Source organism: Anabrus simplex, chromosome 3, assembly GCF_040414725.1.
Source record: "Anabrus simplex isolate iqAnaSimp1 chromosome 3, ASM4041472v1, whole genome shotgun sequence".
Taxonomy (NCBI): domain Eukaryota; kingdom Metazoa; phylum Arthropoda; class Insecta; order Orthoptera; family Tettigoniidae; genus Anabrus; species Anabrus simplex.
Window position 1 is genome coordinate 84648323 of NC_090267.1, and position 20927 is coordinate 84669249.

The following is a 20927-nucleotide window of genomic DNA, read 5'->3' on the forward strand; positions in this document are numbered from 1 at the left end:
AGCAGCTGTTTTTCAGTGTAAGTTTTCTTGAAACATATTTCCCCTTGAGATGACATTTTCGTCTTCAGAACCATAACTGATTCCAGTGTAGATATACTTAACATATTGACTCCCATAGGTGCCTTAAGGCAGATAATATTTTGCCAGTGTATTCTTCCTAAGAACTTGCGCAAAAGTTTCAAGTTAACAACCGTGCTACGGATCGTAGTTTCTTCATTCTTTCATAGATGGTAGTTAGATGAATGTTCTGACCTTCGTTAACATATATCTAAACAGTGATTCCCTCCTAGAATTGCCCAGCAAAAAATTTTTATTTCCTGGCACATTCCAAGCCCACGATCTTGCCTCCAGTGTTGTGTTAGTGCCACTAGCGAGACACAGTATGACGAGCAGTAAGTTTATATCTGTTGAAGTGGTTGTTGAAATGATTTATAATGATGATTCTAGTGATGAACTCATCCCAGATTTAGATAGTGAAAGTGATGATTATGAAACAACAGTGCACAATAATGTTGAAATACCAGACAGTCATCATTATTTATAAGCTTCATGTCCATATTGATAGATTACACATATATGGAAAAGAAAGGACTCCACCTAATCAACATAATTTATTGTACTCATAATTCTTACAGTACCGGTTTCGACCTATTAGGCCATCGTCAGCTGGCTAACATTGATGCTTTGCATTAACTACATTACATTGTCTGAAGAGAGATGCCTTTTTCGATTAGCATATCCAGATATGTCTAATGGGTCATGTAAGTTAAGATTTGTCATTTGAATTGCGGTACGTAAGTGTAAAATGACCTTGAGGTTTAAATTGTGATTATAAAAACTTAACCTAAACTTAAGGGCTAATCAGTTGTACAAACACATAACACACATTAAAATATGCTAAAAACATGTGTAAAGCACTGATTAATTTGTATGTTTATGTCTTGCGTATGTCATTTTCTTGTTTCTTGGTAGAGTCTTATGATTGTTAAGTTACATCAGTCGATGCTAGTGCTCGTGAATAATAATATAAATAAGTCTAAAATTTGATGAGGTTAATTGTACATGTCTTGCGTATACTATCTTCTTGTAATCTTCGTGCTGTTAATCATAGATTTGCGTTGGATATCTTGATTTGTTAGAATATTCAAGTTTAAAGACTTCATGTTAATTCCGTATTGAACTGAGAATCTAATGGGAACAAGAAAGGTCCACCTATTCAATACCATATAATGTTATAAAATAATTTATAACATTTTATTATTCTTAGTACCAGTTTCAACGGTGGTGTGCATCATCATCAGCCATAAAATTAGAAATACATACAAAAAACAATGCATAAAGTGTACTCAAATTTTACAAAATTAGGCATGACAATTAAAAACATGATCGTAAACATTGACTTATAACCTAAACCTAAAAATATAGCACCAAATGTCTTAAAACTTTGTATATACTTCCTCTTGACAAGAGTCCTCTAAATCTAAAAGCATCGAATAATATGTGAGCAGATTAAATCAAGCCGAGGACAAAAACTAATATCTCACTATTTTAAAAGTCCGAGAGCATATTTCCTTATTTTGTAAGATAATTTGTATAAAAGATTTTCTTGCTGAACATCCACCGAGTCTTGACGTAATAGGTGCAATTAATAAGAAAACATGTTACTATCGGTTAAAAAAGTCTGTCGTTAAAATAACATTACCAGTCATAAGACGTAAAGAACACGAAGAAACTTCAACACTGTTTCGCGTAATAAAATACAAGTCTTCTCTAACTTAAAGAACGTGGCTGGATTCGGTCTGCTGAGTATTAAATAACAAAATTATTTTTTTATTTTACATGAAAATAAGGCGGACACCGTGTTTCCAGGGTACTAAACGATATTCTCGGTTCAAAATGGGACCTGAAGCAGATAAAGAAAAAGAGGAGAATGTTAAGAAAGGCCTTTGAGAAAAGATAAAAGATAAAGTCCTATCGTAAGAATTGACGTGAATATGAGACTCGTCTCTGACAGCGTGTATGATGTTTATAATCAAACGTTAGAGGAGACACTGAGAGCCGCAAGACACCGTGACCAATGTACCTGTGTTGGAGGGGAAGGGAGGGGAAAGTCGATCAGGGGAGGTACTGAGGGGAGATAGCACGATAGATAGGGAATGTGGGAAGGAGGAGGGGCTTAGAGCTGATGGCAATAAGGAAGGAGGGAAGAGGGAGGGGAATTATACAGGGTGATGTGGTGAGAGGGCGTGGCGTGAGAACATTTCCTGTATGCTTTGAAAGACTGATTTGCTATTGGAAGCTTTATTGAGTCGGAAAAATGCTATTAAAAAAATCGAACAATACTTTTGGTTTCTCCGAAATATCATTGAGACAGCATTAAAGTATTGATCCAGGTGAATGAAACAGCTCTCAGTGATGTCAAGTAAAGTACCTTTATTAAGAACCTGTAAAACTGTGAGATCCTGATCAATGCTAGTAAAATTATGCCGAAAATCTTTCATATGCTGCCCCATTGCCGAAAACCTATTGTATCTAACAGCATTAACATGTTCCGCGTATCTGATTTTAAAGTTACGTCCTGTTTGTCCAAGATAAGAACAGCTGCAATCATGACAGCATAACCTGTACACTCCAGAACTATGAAAAACATTATTTCTATTTAATGGAGTTATGCAGGATGTCAATACTTCTATTATTAGTTCTGTAAGAAATCTTGGTGTTATGTTTTTTGAAGACGGTGACACTGTGTATTTTATTTGTAAAGGTGAAAGTCGAAAAAGTATTAACCTTGGGTTTTCTTCTCAGAAGGATGGTAATAGGATGGTACTTAAACTTGTTGATGGTTCTCTCAATGAAAACGTTCTTGAAACCATTGTTTCTAGCTAACGCCCGAATTAAATTTAATTCTTTATTCAAATTCTTTTTTGACATAGGAACTGTAAAGGCTCTGTCAACCAGACTTTTATAGGTACCATTTTTATGGGCCTGAGGATGGAAAGAATCATTCCTGATGGTGATAGCAGTATGAGTACGTTTTCTCTAGATATTATATAAAATGTAAGAAAGTGATCGAGTAACCGTTAAGTCCAAAAAATTTAAATGATTATTATTCTCGGATTCTAAGGTAAACTTTATATCTTGATCTAAACTGTTAAGATTATCAAGAGTAGTTTTTGCATCTGTGGACCGTTCATCAAGAATTACGAAAGTATCGTCCACAAATCTGGCCCAGAAATGAGTATTACTGAAGGTTAAATTGTTAACTATAGCATTATGTTCTAGGAAATCTAAATAAATCCCGGAGTCCGGTGACCTCATTGCCACACCATTCTGCTTATTTATCAAAAGTAAAGTAATTATTATTAATTAGCAAGCTAAGAAGACTCATAAAATTTAGAACTTCTAGTTTGCTAAGTTGGCTATTAGCAAGAAGATTCTTCTTGATGATAGGAAGAAGCTCCTTGGTATTTATACTGGGAAACATGTTAACTATGTCAAAAGGGTGCATAGTGTGATAGGGACGAAGAACAAAAAGATCCAATCTAATAATTAATTCTGTGGTGTTCTTAATAGAGTTGTAATTTTTAGCAAGGAATGTTTGAATAAACTGTGCTCGCTTGTATAGAGGACTGGGATATAATTTATAATAGGTCGAATGGGGACACCAGCCACCAATTTACAATGGAAGATAATAAAAAAGGATTTTGCCATCATGTTGGGCACTTTTGTATCTAATGTGCTTTATTTTATTAGATTAGAGAATTAAAAACTACTTGTGGTCGATTGTTGTTTGGCTTGACGTTACGGGTATTAGATTTTTCAAAGAGTTTGGCTGATCACAGTTGCTGAACTGAAAGAAGTATTCAGAGGAAACTGACGAAGTTTCCCCGGTAAAACTGAATGTAAAGTTTCGAGATTTTTAAGTCGCATACTGGTAATTAATGTTTGAAGCCAGCCCCGTGGTCTAACTTGCCTGCCTCTCACCCGGAGGGCCCAGGTTCGATTACCGGCCAGGCCAAAAATGTTTAACTGGATATGAGGGCTGGTTCCAGGTACACTCATTCTAGATTACCTTTAATTGAGGAGCTATTTAATGGCAAGATGGCGACCCCGGTCTAGAGAGCCAGGAATAACGGCCGAGAGGATTCGTCGCACTGACCATGCGTCACCTCGTAATCTGCACTGAGGGCGGTCGCTTGGTAAATGGAAGGCCCATTGGGGCTGTAGTTTGGTTTGGTTTAGGGGCGTTTGTAAGATTATAAGCATACATAATTCATTTTTGTAATGTTTAGCCAAATTGTTGATGGTTCATTCGTTCGTGTATTTTAGATTTTCCCGTGTTGTGTTTTTTCCGGGGTCCTTCCAAAAACGGAGAATTGAGGTTCCACTGTATATGATTCTTGCCTCCATGTCAAATCTCGACTCATTTCGATTGCTGGTAACTAATATAATTGTAAATTTAGCTCCTGTATTCTTGGCGTGTAAACACACGCCATTTGTGGCTTCAACCAATCAGCGAATAGCGTCACTAATTTTTAAGAATTATGAGAAGAAAGCTTCATTAATTAATAACTTTAAATGTTTGGTCATGTTTCTAAAATCTTGTTGATTAAGAATTCTATATTCAGTTTTCCTTTATAAATTTAATCAGCGAAGTTACTTTTTATACCCCTTCCTATAATATGATGCTGGCATGACTGCTTTTCCCAGCAAATTTTACTAATGGTCCGTAGCTAAGCGAGAGTTTGAAATCTCATGTTTTTTTCTTTAAATACCAACTGCACGCTTCACACTCGTCTGCAGCCCTGGACTTTCCCTGATGTCATTTCCAAGAATCTTGCATGTCGTAATTTCCTTGTTCTAAAAATCACTTGGCCCTCAGGCTCAGGACTTTTCCGTTGACTCGGAAATAACCATTCCCTTCTCTTTCCAACTTGGCAATAATTCCTGGGAATACTAATTTTACTGGCCATTGTGTTTCATAATCTCTAGTGGAGACAGAAGTCTGTGTAGGTTTCACAATACCTTCCAAACTGGCCAGAAGGCCTACAATAAGATATTCTGGCTTATCAAATATGAAACATATTCCTTAATAAATAATTCTAATTGAATGACGCAGATGACGCTCCACCAAGGTACAGTATGTCGGGCAGACCAGGAGTAATTTTACTATTAGATATTCAGAACAAGTTAACTTTAAAATACAATAGATTCTCTGCAGAAGGACAGCATATACATGACTCTAAACATAATTTCACCGACATAGAACAGGATATGCAAATACTTGAAATAATAAACAAAGGCCCCCTAATTAACACAACCGAAAATTATTACATTCATCTTGACCAGTATTTTAATCGTAATTTCAATTTAAATGACATATCAGAGAAACCAAATATTCTTTTCGATTTTATTATCTTCATTTTTAAAAGTGTTAAATCTTTAAACTCACGATTTTCCACGCCTTGCATAGTACCCATTCACGTCAGCCCCTCACTGTATCATGCTGAGCTATGCGAGTTAATATATTTTTCTCAATCAATTCATTGCCTTTAAAATATTTCTCTCACCTAAATTGGCTTTTATTACTCTCATTATGTCTTTCTATTTCCGCATCGAACTGGGAATTAAAATCAACCCTAGTTCAGAACAATATGACCTTCAAATTTATCTCTTTGCCACCTCAAGAACTACTCGAGCATTCATCTTAAAGATACCTTCGTTTGTCAACTGTGATTCTCAATTGTTCTAATATTGCACTCTGTTTTACTTATTTCTCTTCACAACAGCATTTAATTTCAACTTTTCTGCATAACAAGACAACTAGCTATTTGCATCTTAATATATCAAACATAAGATTTAACATTGAGCTATTTATTCATCTACACATCTAAATTTTAAAGACATTTAAAACCTAGTGCTTTACACTCAAGTGTTATATAGCTCCACACAAACTTTCGTCTTGAAAAAATCTTTATATCTTCTATGTTACTTGTTATTCATCTGTGCATTGCTCTTATCTTGTACCTTTTGAACGATTAGCTGATGAGGACCCAGATCTGGGGTCGAAACCAGTACTGTTTATGATCGACTTGTGATGTAACCTCGCATTACTAAGTGTTATTGTACTGAATAGGTGGAACCATAATATATTATTAATTTAATTGTAATGTCGTATGATTTCGGCATGTAAAAGATCTCTGGTGACACATTTGGTGTTCACCCGGCAAAATTAATTAAATCTCAGCAATAGACACCCAAGAGAGTTTTGGTTTACTCGGTCTGCAATCTAGTAGGCCTAGAGTAAAACAACGTCGAAATTGATGAGCAGACAGCCAGATGGGATCAAATTGAAGTTTCTGCACACGGTAGCTGAAGCCATACAATTATTATTATTATTATTATTATTATTATTATTATTATTATTATTATCATCAGAAAGAAGCAACAACTGACCAAATAAGTTTGAAAAAGGAAACTGGAAGAGAGGAGACCAGCACAAGTAAGAGGAAGCAAAGTTTTATTTATATGAAGTCCTATGATCGCCACAAACATCATGCAAGATGAGAGCCACAGAGGAACATGTAAATTAACAGTGTTACCTCTCACTGGATTCTTCCACCAACATGAATATGTCACATAGAAATATTTTTTCTCTCTCTCTTCTTGTCCTTCCCTAGTTAAGAAACTCTTTCCCTCTCTTCATTTAATCTGAGTGAAAACTTGATAATTCTTTGTAAACAATATTACATAAAGGGGATCAATCAACATCCACTATGGAAATTAAGTCCACTAATAACATACTCATTATCAGTAAATATTCTGCAAATATAACTCACCCGCTTATCCCAACCAGCAATCATCATGCCCATACTAAGGCCCATACCCTTGTAATTGTACACCATATTTGCCATTAGTTTTGAGGCTGCAGCAACAGATATCCGCTCACGGTTCCTCAGCTCGTACATACGACATTGTTTAGCCAAAACACGATCCCAGTACACACAATCAGCTGCACCACCAGCCAATGTTCCCAGTAGATAATCATTTATTTCAACAATCTTCTTCATTGACTGTGATCCTAAAGTCCACATAAAAAAAGGAGAGAAAAAACACTGAATCACAATAATCTAATGTTTGTTATCCTTACACATGTGGTAACCTTCACTTAGGAACAAATACTTCTTTCCTTCCTCTTTATTGAACAATAAATAAATTATCCTGAAGGAGCACTTTCAATCATAAGGATACAGTTATCATGAGCAATTTACTGCCACCAGTGGAACACTTTATATTTTGTATTCATTACCAAAACAGAACTCTAGTTAAGATGAGATTTCTGTACTTGATTGTATGATTTCTGATATTTGAAATGAAAGACAGAGTGAATGTGTTTATGTACAGACATGGATATAAGTATTCATACAGTAAAACATTTTACAGTAAGTGAATTATATGTATCTCTTAATATTTTATGTGCATCCTCTGTTCCCCTTGGGTAACATGTATGAGATTTCCTGTAATACTACACATCAGCCACAAGGGCAAGACCATATTTGTGTGTGAAAACAAGACTACTTTTTTAAACAATCTGCTTTATGCTGCACAGGCGCAGATAGGTTTTATAGTGACAATGGGATGGAAGAGGGCTAGGAGTGGGAAGGAAGAAACCATAGCCTTAATTAAGGTACAGTCCCAGCATTTGCCTGGTGTAAAAATGGGAAACCATGGAAGAGCTGCTGATAGTGAGATTCGAACCCACTATCTCCCGAATGCAAGCTGACAACTGTGTGACCCAAACCATGCAGCCACTCATTCTGTGAAAACGAGAAATGTTTATGCTGTAATGTCCAGTTGTTCCCGGACAGAAGTATCCGTACACTTGGCGGTGAACAAGGAAACAAACTAGTTGTCTACCACACTGTCTCGCTCAGGTGTTGACTGCATGTTAAACAAGATTTATTGAGTGACTGGTGGGACACAAGTGGTTCAAATGGGTCACAAAGGAAAAGAAACTACAGTGGAAATGAGACAGCTGATTGTCTCATTAAACTTGTGAAGGAATATCACATGCCAAAATTGTAAACATTGTTGGGAGAAGCGGTTCAACTGTGCCGAGTATAATTAAATTAAACTCGTGTCCTCATCCCGAGGTGGTGCAGCTCTTTTCAGGCATGGCCCCCAATGAAGGTGAGCTTCATGTATCATTTTAATCACATACCAGCCCCCCTGCCATTCTTAAATTTCTGGCAGTACTGGGAATCAAACCCAGGTCTAAGGATGGCAGTTAATAGTGCTAACCATTACACTATGGAGGCAGACAGAGTATAACTAAGCAATTTGAATAAGTGAACTTGCTAATAAACAAAGAAAGAGTAGGTCGCCCACAAAAACTGATAAGAGGCATGTGATGCAAGTGATCAAGAAGGACCCAAAATCTACATCAGCGTGATATCTGCATAAGTTGAACAGTTTAGAAAGAAAGTGACACAAGGAGGTATAAGGCATCTCATCAATCCTGCAGGATTCAGAGCTAGAGTACCTACACAAGCAAGAAGAGTCTGAAGAGCACAGTCGAGTTCACAAAAGATCATGTAGGAAAGGACATCGATTTCTGGAACAACAACGTTGTTTTCTCTGACGAAAGTAAATTCAACACGTTTCATACCAATGGCCATGTTTTGGTTTGGAGGAGACCCAATACTGTTCTTGACATCTGGAATTGACAAGCTGCTGTGAAGCATGGTGAAGGTGGTGTTTGGTCTGGGGATGTACTGCCACACCTGGTGTCATGGAGCATGTTTTCATAGATGCCAGATTTGCCTATTTACATATTCAGAAAGAGGTTCATGGTGTGGGTTACTGTAGTCACATCCTAATTCGTGAACCATGGACAACGACTGAGTGGCCTAGTAAGTGGTCCTGAGAGTCAGGATACCAGTTGCTATGGAATGGGAGTGGGCATCTCAGATGTATTCTGAGTCCCTTCTTGTGTGCTCAGGTGGCTAGGACTATACAATCCACCATAGTTCCTAACCCACTGGAGGAGAGATCTTCACTTGGACTATGTATAAGTAAGGATAGTATTCTATTTCACAGAATTTTCACGGAGCACGCTCAGAACATTTAAAGCAAGCCTCGGACCTATGGGAGTAACTGAGTCCCACTCCCATTTGACAGACGAGGGACTCCTTCAAAACAACTTGGTGAACAAAATGGAATTTGATGGGGAGCTATCAATATTAATGGGGCTTATGGAAGAAAGAAAAAAAGAACGAACTAGCAGTCAGCAAAGAGGATTCATTTGAATGTGCCAGGAGTAATGATATTCGGGTAAAGGGAGATAACGAGGAAGAGAGAGGAGATTGTAAAGTATACTTAGAAAGGGAAGGGTAGAGTATGGGGTAGGGCTGTTCATCAAGAATACTATTGCTCGCAACATAGTTTCTGTGAGGCACATATGTGAGCGAATGATGTGGGTAGGTTTGGCAGTTGGTGGAATTAGCACAAGAATTTCTGAGTGTATTCAACATGAGAGAGTGCAGATGAGAATGAAGTTGGCAAGTTTTATGAATCATTAAGTGACTTCATAGTCAGGGTCAACAGCAAGGATGGGATAGTGCTAATGGGCAATTTCAATGCAAGAGTTGGAAATAGAACTGAAGGATATGAAAGGGTGATTGGTAAATATGGGGAAGATATGGAGGCTAACAGGACTAGGAAGCATTTGCTGGATTTCTGCACTAATATGGGTTTAGAAGTTATGAATCAAGATGGCAGTGACTTACATGATGTTTGCGTGTAATACTGTCGCTTGGAACCATTGAATAATCGGTCATTCTTAGCTAAAATTTACCGTCTGAAGCACCAGAGTGAAGCTGCTAAGTACTTTTGTAGTGAGTGTGGTTTTAAATCTGCGTTGTGGAGATTAGTGTTCATTACAGGATCAATCTCATACCTATAACCTCATCTTGTTAGCTAACCGATAATGGCCGCCTCTGTTGATGGAGGTCGGCAAGTTTTTTCTAACTCAATGAATCTAAATAATGAAAATCAGCAAGTCTCAAGTAACCTCACGAATCGACAGAATAAAGAAAGCATAATTCCCACCCATACCGGTGAACCAGGTAACCTCATGACAACCTCTATTACTGTTCCTAACATACTTAATCTCCTAACAATCCAAGGTTAAGTTACTCTGCAGCAATGCAATCCTACCCTACCAAAGATCAAGCTATTGTTATTGAATCTTGCGATAGTATTAGTATCCGAGATTATATACTAGCAATTGGAAAAGTCACTAGCCCTAGTAACATCCGATTTGTCTCACGGATATCTAATGGAAGAATATGTATCTTCCTTGCAAGTCAAAGTGTGTTGAAGAATTAATTTCAAAACATCCTAAGATTCTCATAAATAATGTCTCCTTGGAAATAAGACCTCTCCTAACTAAAAACAAACGAGTTATTCTATCCAATGTTTGCCCTCTGATTCCTAATATTGTTATTGAAGAAGAATTTCTCAAACTCGGCATTAAACCAATGTCAAAGATATCACCTATTAGAGCAGGTTTAACAATCCCCGGATTTTCTCACATTCTCAGTTTTCGGAGACAGATTTATATTCAAAATGAAGACTTTAACAAACTTCCAGACTCACTCCAAATCAAATATGAGGGTACCAATTACTGGATTTATTTATCCTCTGACACACCCACCTGCTTTCTTTGTAAAACTGAGGGGCACTTAGCTAGAAACTGTCCTGATAATGATGAAATAATAAATGAAGGCTCCTCATTAAATCAAAACAGTCATTCTCGTGGCAAGATCAATCCAACAGAATTTCTCCAACTAGTAGAGGAAACACAAAAAATTAAAACAAACTGTCAAGAAAATATTACCTGTACTCCCTCACAAACTACTGTTCAGACAACTGCTACATCTACATCTCTTCAGTGTTCTCAAAATCAAAACTGTGGGCCTTTACCCTCAGTCGAAACGACTCTAACCTCTCAATTGGAATGCCCTCAAAACCCCTCATGTGTTCATCTTGCTGGATCGAAGAGACCAATATCACTATCTAGCAGTGAAACTACAGGCAGAAAAGACCTTGATTTTAAGGAACCTCCCCTAACAACTGAACATAAGACAAGTGAACAGACAGGGAAACACAAGACAAAACAAACTTACAAGAAACCAAGGACAGAAAAAGAAAGCACAACTATTAGTGATATGCTTAAGCCAATTAAGCAAGTTCTAGAAGCCAACCCTCAGTCCTTTCCCCTCAATTACTTACAACTCCAATCCTTTTTTGAAAACAGTATTGGAGTTAATGACATTGCATCAATAGCTTCCAATTAATCTAGAGAGTTTAGCCCAGCCCTTCAAAAACTATATCCATACTACACTGAAAAATCCATTAAGAACAGGAGTACTCAAATAGTCAAGAAACTGCTTAAGGCTAGCAGTGAAAACCGAGGTGAAGCAATTAACAGTTTAGTTCCAGATTACTCCAGCGATGACTCTACTTCCGTCACATAAGGATGATAAAATTCCCTCTACACTTGTTTGTCTTCTTATGACTATATCATTACTTCAATGGAACCTCAACAGTTTTCGATCACAGCGAGAGTATTTACAACTTCTACTAAATAAACATCAGCCTTCAGTTGTCTGTCTACAAGAAACTAACTTTAGAGACAACTTTGTTTCCCATTTAAGACAGTTCAACGTACATTATAAAAACCGAATTAATCCAAATCATGCAAGTGGAGGCGTAGCCACTTATGTTAAAAATAATTTACACCATCAAGAGGTTCCTTTAACTACTGATTTAGAAGCAGTCGCAGTTTTATTATACCTACCACAAGCTATATGTGTATGTAATGTTTATTTTCCTACGAATAGTACATCTCACGCTGATGATTCAAGAAACCTAATACACCAACTCCCCAAACCCTTCATTTTGATGGGTGATTTTAATAGCCACAACAGTTTATGGGGTAGTCGCAATACTGATGAAAGGGGGAAAGAAATAGAGAAGATACTAGATGAATTTACTCTAGTATTATTGAACTCAACTGCTCCAACTTGTTTTGATATAGCACACAGAACATACAGTAGCATAGATTTAACTATATATACGCCAGACATAGCTGCACTATTTAACTGGTCCATTTATTCAACTCTACAAGGAAGTGACCACTTCCCCATCATAATTAATGATGATCAAAGTTCTCCAGACAACACATCAAAACCCCAATACTGTAAATGGAATTTAAATAAGGCAAATTGGCAATCATTTAGAAAGATTGTAAATAACTATTTAAATGATCTAACTCCAACAAATAAATTTCCTTCTAAGCACATCAATGATATTGTTCAAGACTTCACTGAAGTAATAATTAAATCTGCTGCCTATGCCCTTCAAGAAAACGGTTCCCTGGTGGAATGACTCCTGTAAAGAGGCTATCAAAAATAAAAACAGTGCTTACTACCTATACAAAAGAAATCCTACTTCTGAAAATAAAATCAATTTTCAAAAACACCAAGCAATAGCACGAAATAAAATAAAATTAAGTAAGAAAACCTCCTGGTTAACATTCGTCTCCTCCTTAACCTGCCAAACTTCACAAAAAGTTATGTGGAATAAAATCCAAAGAATAAGTGGCAAATAACAATAAATTCTGTATTACCTCTCTAAGAGATCCAGTCGCTGGATCAATTGTAAATGAACCTCAACAAATAGCTGATCAACTGGCTAAATCATTTTCAAAAATCTCTAGAGATAACAATTATGAACCTGAATTTCTTCGCATGAAAACAACTCGAGATCCAATAGACTTAAGTGAAACTGTACCTACACCGAACTATGCTTATAATGATACTTTACAGTTACAAGAAATGGTTACAGAACTCAACAAATGTGGCAGATCTAGCCCTGGACCATTCCATATGAATTTTTAAAACAGCTTCCACATAGTGCACTCAATTATCTACTTGCTATTTTCAACTATATATGGAGTTCCAAACTATTTCCAGATCAATGGCGTTGTGCCTATACTCAAACCAGGAAAGGACATTTTTATCGCAGATAATTATCGTCCCATCACCTTGACAAATACAATGTATAAGCTACTGGAGAAAATTGTTAACAAGAGATTACGCTGGTATTTGGAACATATACACTTTTTTAGTGATGCACAAAATGGTTTTCGTCAAGCATGTTCAACAACAGATACTCTGATATGTTTAGAATCAGAAATCCGAGAAGCTTTCCTAAATAATCAGCACCTCACAGCTGTTAGTTTAGACATTGAGAAGGCATATGACATGGTGTGGAAAGACTATCTAATTGAAACACTGATGAAACATAATATTTCAGGAAACATGCTTCCTTCATTTATAATTTCCTTAAAGATCGCCGAATTCAAGTCAGGACAAATGGAACTCTTTCACATGAAGTAACCATTGACAATGGAGTTCCCCAAGGATCAGTCATCAGTGTCGCATTATTCCTCGTTGCAATAAATGGCATTGTCTCCAACATTCACCTATCAGTAAAGGCTTGCCTTTTTGCCGATGATTTGACTATACTAAGTGCAGGAAGAAATAAATTAACTACTCAACAGTTACTTCAAGAATCAATTGATAATATCCAAAAATGGGCTAAAGTTACAGGGTTCAAGTTTTCCAAAACTAAAACCAAATGCATACTCTTCTCCAAATGTAAACATACTGTACAAGACCCTGAGCTGTACATGGGCAATCACAAAATTGAAACAGTAACAACTATGAAAATCTTAGGAGTTTTATTCGACACTACGTTACATTGGATACCTCACCTGAAAAACCTTAAAGATGACTGCTTGCGAAGGCTGAACATAATGAAGATCCTGGCAGCAAAGAACTGGGGGGCAGACTACCAAGTGCTAATGAACACGTACAAAGCCATTATTAGGGCTAAATTAGACTATGGAAGCATTGTATACAATTCCGCAAGAATGTCTTCACTCAAAATCCTTGATTCCATCCAGTCCTCAGCTCTTCGAATTGCTCTAGGAGCCTTCTGAACCAGTCCAGTAGCCAGCATTCAAATAGAAGCAAATGAACCACCACTCACAATTAGACGTAGACAACTAAGTTTGACTTACGCGCTCAAGGTAGCAACTATGAGTGAATCAAGAATTAAGTTGTATGCTTTTCCTAACAAGCATCAAGGTACACTCATTAAATCAGGATCACAACCACAGCCTTTCAATGTCAGAATAGCCAAGTTTCTTGAATAACTAAATTTAAATATCCCTCCAATACTCCTCACAACAACTCTCTTAATGTCCCACCATGGACTATTACCCTTCCAAAAATTAACTTTGAAATAAATTACAGTGTCAAAGATGAAACTGACAGATCTCACTACCATCAATTATTTCTTGAAATTTCTAATAAATACCCAAGGCACACTGCAATCTATACTGATGGATCAAAATGTGAGGAAAGAAATGGATGTGGGATTATATATCCTGAACGTACCATGCTATACCGATTGCCTGACTACTATACAGTCTTCTCTAATGAGCTGTACGCAATAAAGCAGGCTATGCTATATATATTGAAAACCAGCACCTGTAATAACTCCATTTTTTCTGATTCAAAAAGTGCATTAAACGCAATAGAAAGTCCATCATCGAAACACATCCTTGCACAAGAAATACAACTGTTGTTTAACATCATGAAAGAAGGCAAACAAGTCATCCTTGTGTGGATACCCTCTCGTAGAGGTATTCAAGGCAATGAATCTGCCGATCAAGCAGCTAAAGACGCTACTTACCTCCCGCTAGGCGATCTAACAATAGCTACCCCTCACACTGACATTATTGCCTATGCTAAAACAAAATTATACCAACAGTGGAAGATAAAATGGCTTCAAACTTCGAACAGCAAACTCCACGAAGTAACAACGGAATCTACAGTACAACACTATCTTCACGACCTTGACAGGCAAGATCAAGTCCTAATAACTAGAATACGGATTGGCCACTCCAAGATAAGTCACAGCTACCTCCTTGAGAAGAAACTGCCTCCCATCTGTACAACATGCAATAGTGTGTTGACTGTGAAGCACATCATAACAGACTGTTCACTGTATGACAAATAGTGCCAGTACCACGGTATACCTAAGGATATTAAGGGGACACACTCATCTCCTTCACTGTGCAAACAAATTATCAAGTTTTTCAAAGACACTGGTCTGTATTCAAATATTTAACTGTTCAGTTTAAAATACCACTTTTATATTTTTTTCATTCTTCACCCTACTGTAATTTAATGTAAATTCTACAGTTAGAAGTCACGATAAGACCTTAGGGTTAAAGTGACTCTAAATTATCTTAATTTAAAAAAAAAAAAAGTTATGATTGTCTTCTTCAAGCATAAGGCTATTCACTGCTACACATAAGAGGCGTAGGGGCATCAGATCCATAATTAACTACTGTATATCTTAACCGACTTTGAATTCAAGAAATCTTTTAGGAATGCGTGGGTTTTCTAGGGATTTTTCGATGATACAGACCACTATCCGATCTGCAGTGAACTAAGAGTATCTCTAGGCCTAGGATAGAGAAAGTAAATGTGTCTGCAGATGAATAAGGGTAGAAGATCTCCAGGATTAGGAAATTAGACAGAAGTACATGGATATGACAAGTGAGAAGTTCCGAACAGTGGACAGTAAGCAGGTTCAGGATATAAAAGACAATGGATTGTATATAGGGATGCAGTAATAGACACAGCAAGGGAATGCCTAGGAACAACTATGTGTAAAGATGGGAAAAAGCGAACATCTTGGTGGAATAATAAAGTGAGAGCAGCTTGTAAATGTTAAAAAGAAGGTGTATCAGAAATGGCTCCAAACAAGGACTGCTGCAGACAGAGAATTGTACGTAGATAAAAGAAACAAAGCTAAACAAATAGTTGTTGAATCCAAAAAGAAGTTGTGGCAAGATTTTGATAATAACCTGGAAAGGCTAGGTCAAACAGCACGGAAACCTTTCTGGACTGTAATAAAGAGGGGAAAAACAAAATGAATAGTGTTTTCGGTAATTTAGGTGAACCCATAATAGATCCTAGGGAATCACTGGACAGTTGGAAGGAATATTTTGAAAATCTTCCCAACGTAAAGGGAAATCTTCCTGGTGACGTCACGAACAACCGAGCTCAGGGAAAGGAGGACAATGACAGTGGTGAAATTATGTTTGATGAGTGGAAAGGATGGTAAATAAACTCCATTTTCATAAAGCAGCAGGAATAGATGAAATTATACCTGAAAATCAGTGGCGAATATAGAATATATTTTTGGGGGGGGCCAAGATTTGTGTAAGGTTAGATTAAGTAAATTTTAAGAGGTCAGACGACTACAAACACTTTAGAAAGGAAAAAGGAAACATTGATTTGGGCTGATACATACATACATACATTACATTACATTACATTACATTACATTACATTACATTACATACATACAGTACACCAATGGTTACAAAACGAAGTCCAGGTTTCTTGGTACACTTGCAAACTTATCAAGAACTTCTTCATCACTAACTATAATGTCTCTGTGGATAGAGAGTAAAGCAAGCCCGTTAAGCCTACTTTCAGATGTGCTGTTCCTTAAGTAAGTCTTCAGTCTCATTAGGCTAGAGAAAGTTCTTTCTACGGTTGCGATAGAAACAGGAAGAACGGCGAGTAATTTGAGAAGGGTATAAATGTTGGGGAAGAAAGTCTTGTCACATTTTTCTAGAGAACTTACAGCCATTTTGGGAAGATTTGAAGGATTTTCCTGACTCCACTTTTATTTCCACAACATAAACTCACTTTGCACAATCTCTTTATGTGACAGATTTCCTTCGTAGAAACTAAAAGCAGCCTCCAATGAACCGAAATCTGTTACAATACACAATTGTGGAAGGATGTTTTGTAAGGATGCACCTATTTCCTTGTGAGATTCAAAGCATTATTTTAGTGAGTTACAAAAATCGTCCAGGTATGGCACATAAACTGCTAACTGTTGGCTCGGAATCTCAACAACGATCGAAAATTCCCATCATTTTGGTCCGGTTCTTCAAGGCTTATACATTTTTTCGGGGGGGGCCCAGGCCCCCTGGGCCCCCCCCTTATATACGCCCCTGCCTGAAATGGTGAAATATAGTGAAAACACAGGGATAAAATGGCTTCGAGTGATAAAATTAGTATGGACAGTTAGTAAAATACCTTCTGATTGGACAAAGGTAGTAACTGTACCTATCTATAAGCATGGGAACAAGAAGGATTGCAACAACTATTGAGGTATCTAATTGGTCAGTATACCAGGTGAAGAGTTCACTGGCATCTTGAAAAGGAGGGTGCGATCAGTGATTAAGAGGAAGTTGGATGAAAACCAGTGTGGTTTCAGGCCAGAGAGGGGCTGTCATGACCAGATTTTCAGTATGTGCTAGGTAACTGAAAAATGCTACAAGAGGAATACACAGTTATGTTCATGTTTCGTACATCTAGAGAAAGCATATGACAGAGTTCGCCGTACTGGGGGATTGTGGGTTTAAGGGCAGATTATTGAAATCAATCAAAAGCATTTATGTTGACAATTGGGCTGCAGTGAGAATTGATGGTACAATGAGTTCTTGGTTCAAGGTATTTACAGGGGTCAGACAAGGCTGTAATCTTTCACCTTTGATGTTCAGTTTACATGGATCATCTGCAGAAAGGTATCAAGTGGCAGGGACAGATTCAGTTAGGTGGACATGCAGTAAGCAGTTTGGCCTATGCTGACAACTTTGTCTTAATGGCAGATTGTGCTGAAAGCCTGCAGTCTAATATCTTGGAACTTGAAAATAGGTTCAATGAGTATGGTATGAAAATTAGCCTACGAGTATGGTATGAAAATTAGCCTTTCAAAGATTAAACTGATGTCAGTAGGTAAGAAATCCAAGAGAATTGAATGTTAGATTGGGGATACAAAGCTGGAACAGTCGGATAATTTCAAGTATTTAGGATATGTGTTCTCCCTAGATGGTAGTATATTAAGTGAGATTGAATCAAGGTACAGTAAGGCTAATACAGTGAGCTTGCAGTTGCGATCAACAGTATTCGTAAGAAAGAAGTCAGCTCCCAGGCGAAACAATCTATACGTACGTCTGTTTTCGGATCAACTCTGCTATATGGGAGTGAAAGCTGGGTGGACTCAGGCTATCCTTTTACTATCTGTTTTATGTCGCACCGAAACAGATAGGTCTCATGGTGACAATGGGACAGGAAAGGACTAAGGAATGGGAAGGAAGCAGCTGTGACCTTAATTAAGGTACAGCCCCAGCACTTGCCGGGTGTGAAAATAGGAAATCATGGAAAACCACCTTCAGAGCTGCCAACAATGAGGTTCAAACCCACTATCTTCCGGATGCAAGCTCAAATCTGTGTGGCCCTAACCGCTCGGCCAACCTGCCCGGTTCAGGATATCTTATAAGTTAGAAGTAACAGGCATGAAAGTAGCGAGAATGATTGCTGGTACAAACAGGTGGGAACAATGGCAGGAAGGTGCTCAGAATGAGGAGATAAATAGGAATGAACTGAATGGATGAAGTTGTACACATAAACCTGCTTCGGTGGTGAGGTTATGCAAGATGAATGGAGAAGAATAGGTTACGTTGGAGAATAATGGACTCTGCTATCGAGGGAAAGAGAAGTAGAGGGAGACCAAGACAATGATGGTTTGACTCAGTTTCTAACGATTTAAGAGGTGTAGAACTAAACAAGGCCAAAGAACTTGTTACAAACAGAGGATTATGGTGGCGTGTGGTAATTTCACAGATGCTTGCAGGCTGAACACTGAAAGGCGTAACGGTCTATAATGAAGATATATGTATGCATATTCTGAAAGAAAATTGGAAGAAGAGAGTACAGAAACTGGATTTGGGAAATTATTACTACTTCCAGCAGGACAACAATCCCAAGCATACAGCCGAGATTATCAAGCAATGGGTGCTTTATAAAACTCCAGCACAGTCACTCGATCTGAATTCTATTGAGCGACCCTTAGTGAACTGGAAAGAAGAGTATGAAAGCACCACATCTCTTGTAAATCTTGGTTAGAACAATTGCTTCTGAACGAATGGCATAATACTGCAAGAGAGACGACTGGAAATCTGGTGCTCAGTATGAGGAAAGTGATTCACAGAGGAGGTAGGTACATCCAAGCACCGAGGGACAGAATTCACCATTCTTTCAAGATGACTGATGTCACGCAATTTAACGAATATCAGTATCCAGCTTAAAACTTGTATTGAGAGAAGAAATATTCATTTCCTTGTATGCAGAACATTAAAATTCTATCATCACTGTGTTCATACGTTCAAGTGATTAGTTATCTTTATATATATCAGAGGTATTTATGTTTGTATTAATATATATCTAAAAAGATAGGAGAAATAAGGAAAGGAACATAAAATAGGAAGAACATAGGCTTATATGAGGGCAGATCAAATATAAACGGGAATTACTTTTTTAAAATTGATTGCATCAACAAAATAAAATACACACAGAGATGACTTTTCTACACATTATCCTTCTTTTGATATACATTTTCTCCATCAGATTGGTAAGCTTTTGATAGAAAGAAGAGGGACGTGTGCAGAGTCAGTTGCACACAAACTCTTCTACACTTGCATCATCATCAAACCGCTGTCCTCCTAGTTCTTGTTTGAGTGGTCCAAACAAATGGTTGTCGTAGGGTGATAAATATGAATTGCACGGAGGATGTTCCAGAAGTGTCCAGTGAATTTCCTCCAGATTTTCCCGCATTAGAATGCTAGTATGCGGCCTGGCATTGTCAGGGAGAAGAATGACGTTTCAGATCGGTTGCCGGTGTTGCTTGTTGCGATATGCAGCTTTTGCTTCATCCAAAAGGCTACAGTAATAGGCTGCATTAATTGGCCTTTGCTCGTGAAGAAAATCCACCTGCAAAACGCCCACAGAGTCCCAGAAAACGGTTGCAAGCACCTTTCCAGCAGATGGGCATGTTTTGGCCTTGATCAGATCTGCTTCGTCCCTTCACCACCACTCCATACTTGCTTGCTTTGACTCTGGGGTGTAATGATCTACCCAAGCTTAATCACAAGTCACAATACAATGCAAGAAATCCTCTCCTTCCTCCTCACGAGTGATGCAGGAGTCTCTGGCAAACTTCCTTAGCATAAATTTTTTTGTTTCTGGTTGAGGAGACAAGGAACCCACCTGGCAAACAATTTTCTGAAATGGAGTTCATCTCAGATGATGGTTTGAACACTCCCATAACTCATTCCTATGGCTGCAACAATTTGCAAAATTTTATTCGCCTATCTTCTCCAATAATGTCATGAATGGCAACAATGTTGTCTACAGTGATACTTGCCAGCGGTCTCCTTTCATGAGGTGCATTTTCCACAGCTTCTCTTCCCTTTTAGCCCACTCATACACTTGAGTCTGCTAAAGTGTTTCTTCCCCAAACTGTACGCGGAGCTGTCTCATAATTTTGGAAGGTTTGTGCCCTCTTTTGCGAGAAATTTGATAATGATGTGTTGTGCATCAGATGTGTGCACCTCTTGCTCTCTCATGGCGCACTGAAGCTCTCCACCATTGTTCGCGCACGCAAACCCCTTCTCCAGACACCCCAACCAAAATCCTGGCAAAGCCCTGCCTCAGAATTATTACTAACAGCAGCGGTACATTCAAATTCCCGTATATATTTAATGTGCCTTTATATGTTTGCATTGAGAATTCCACTAATAATACCTTGGCATTTTCCAAGTGGCTGCGTGAATACTTACACCCATATGTACTCCAGAGTGTTAAAAGTGTATCCTTGCAGATTGATGTGGAGAATTTCCACATTTGTGTTGATAGCTGTGA

The 20927-nt window shown here is 37.8% G+C and overlaps 1 protein-coding gene across 1 annotated transcript in view; it reads right to left on the reverse strand.

Annotated features, from left to right (window-relative positions):
- Prosbeta5 (Proteasome beta5 subunit) overlaps nucleotides 1-20927 on the reverse strand; it is an 87208-nt gene that overhangs the window by 28839 nt on the left and 37442 nt on the right. The window contains exon 3 of the mRNA XM_067142612.2: nucleotides 6840-7081. Within this exon, the coding sequence (XP_066998713.2) occupies nucleotides 6840-7081 (242 nt within the window). The remainder of the gene's footprint in view (nucleotides 1-6839; nucleotides 7082-20927) is intronic.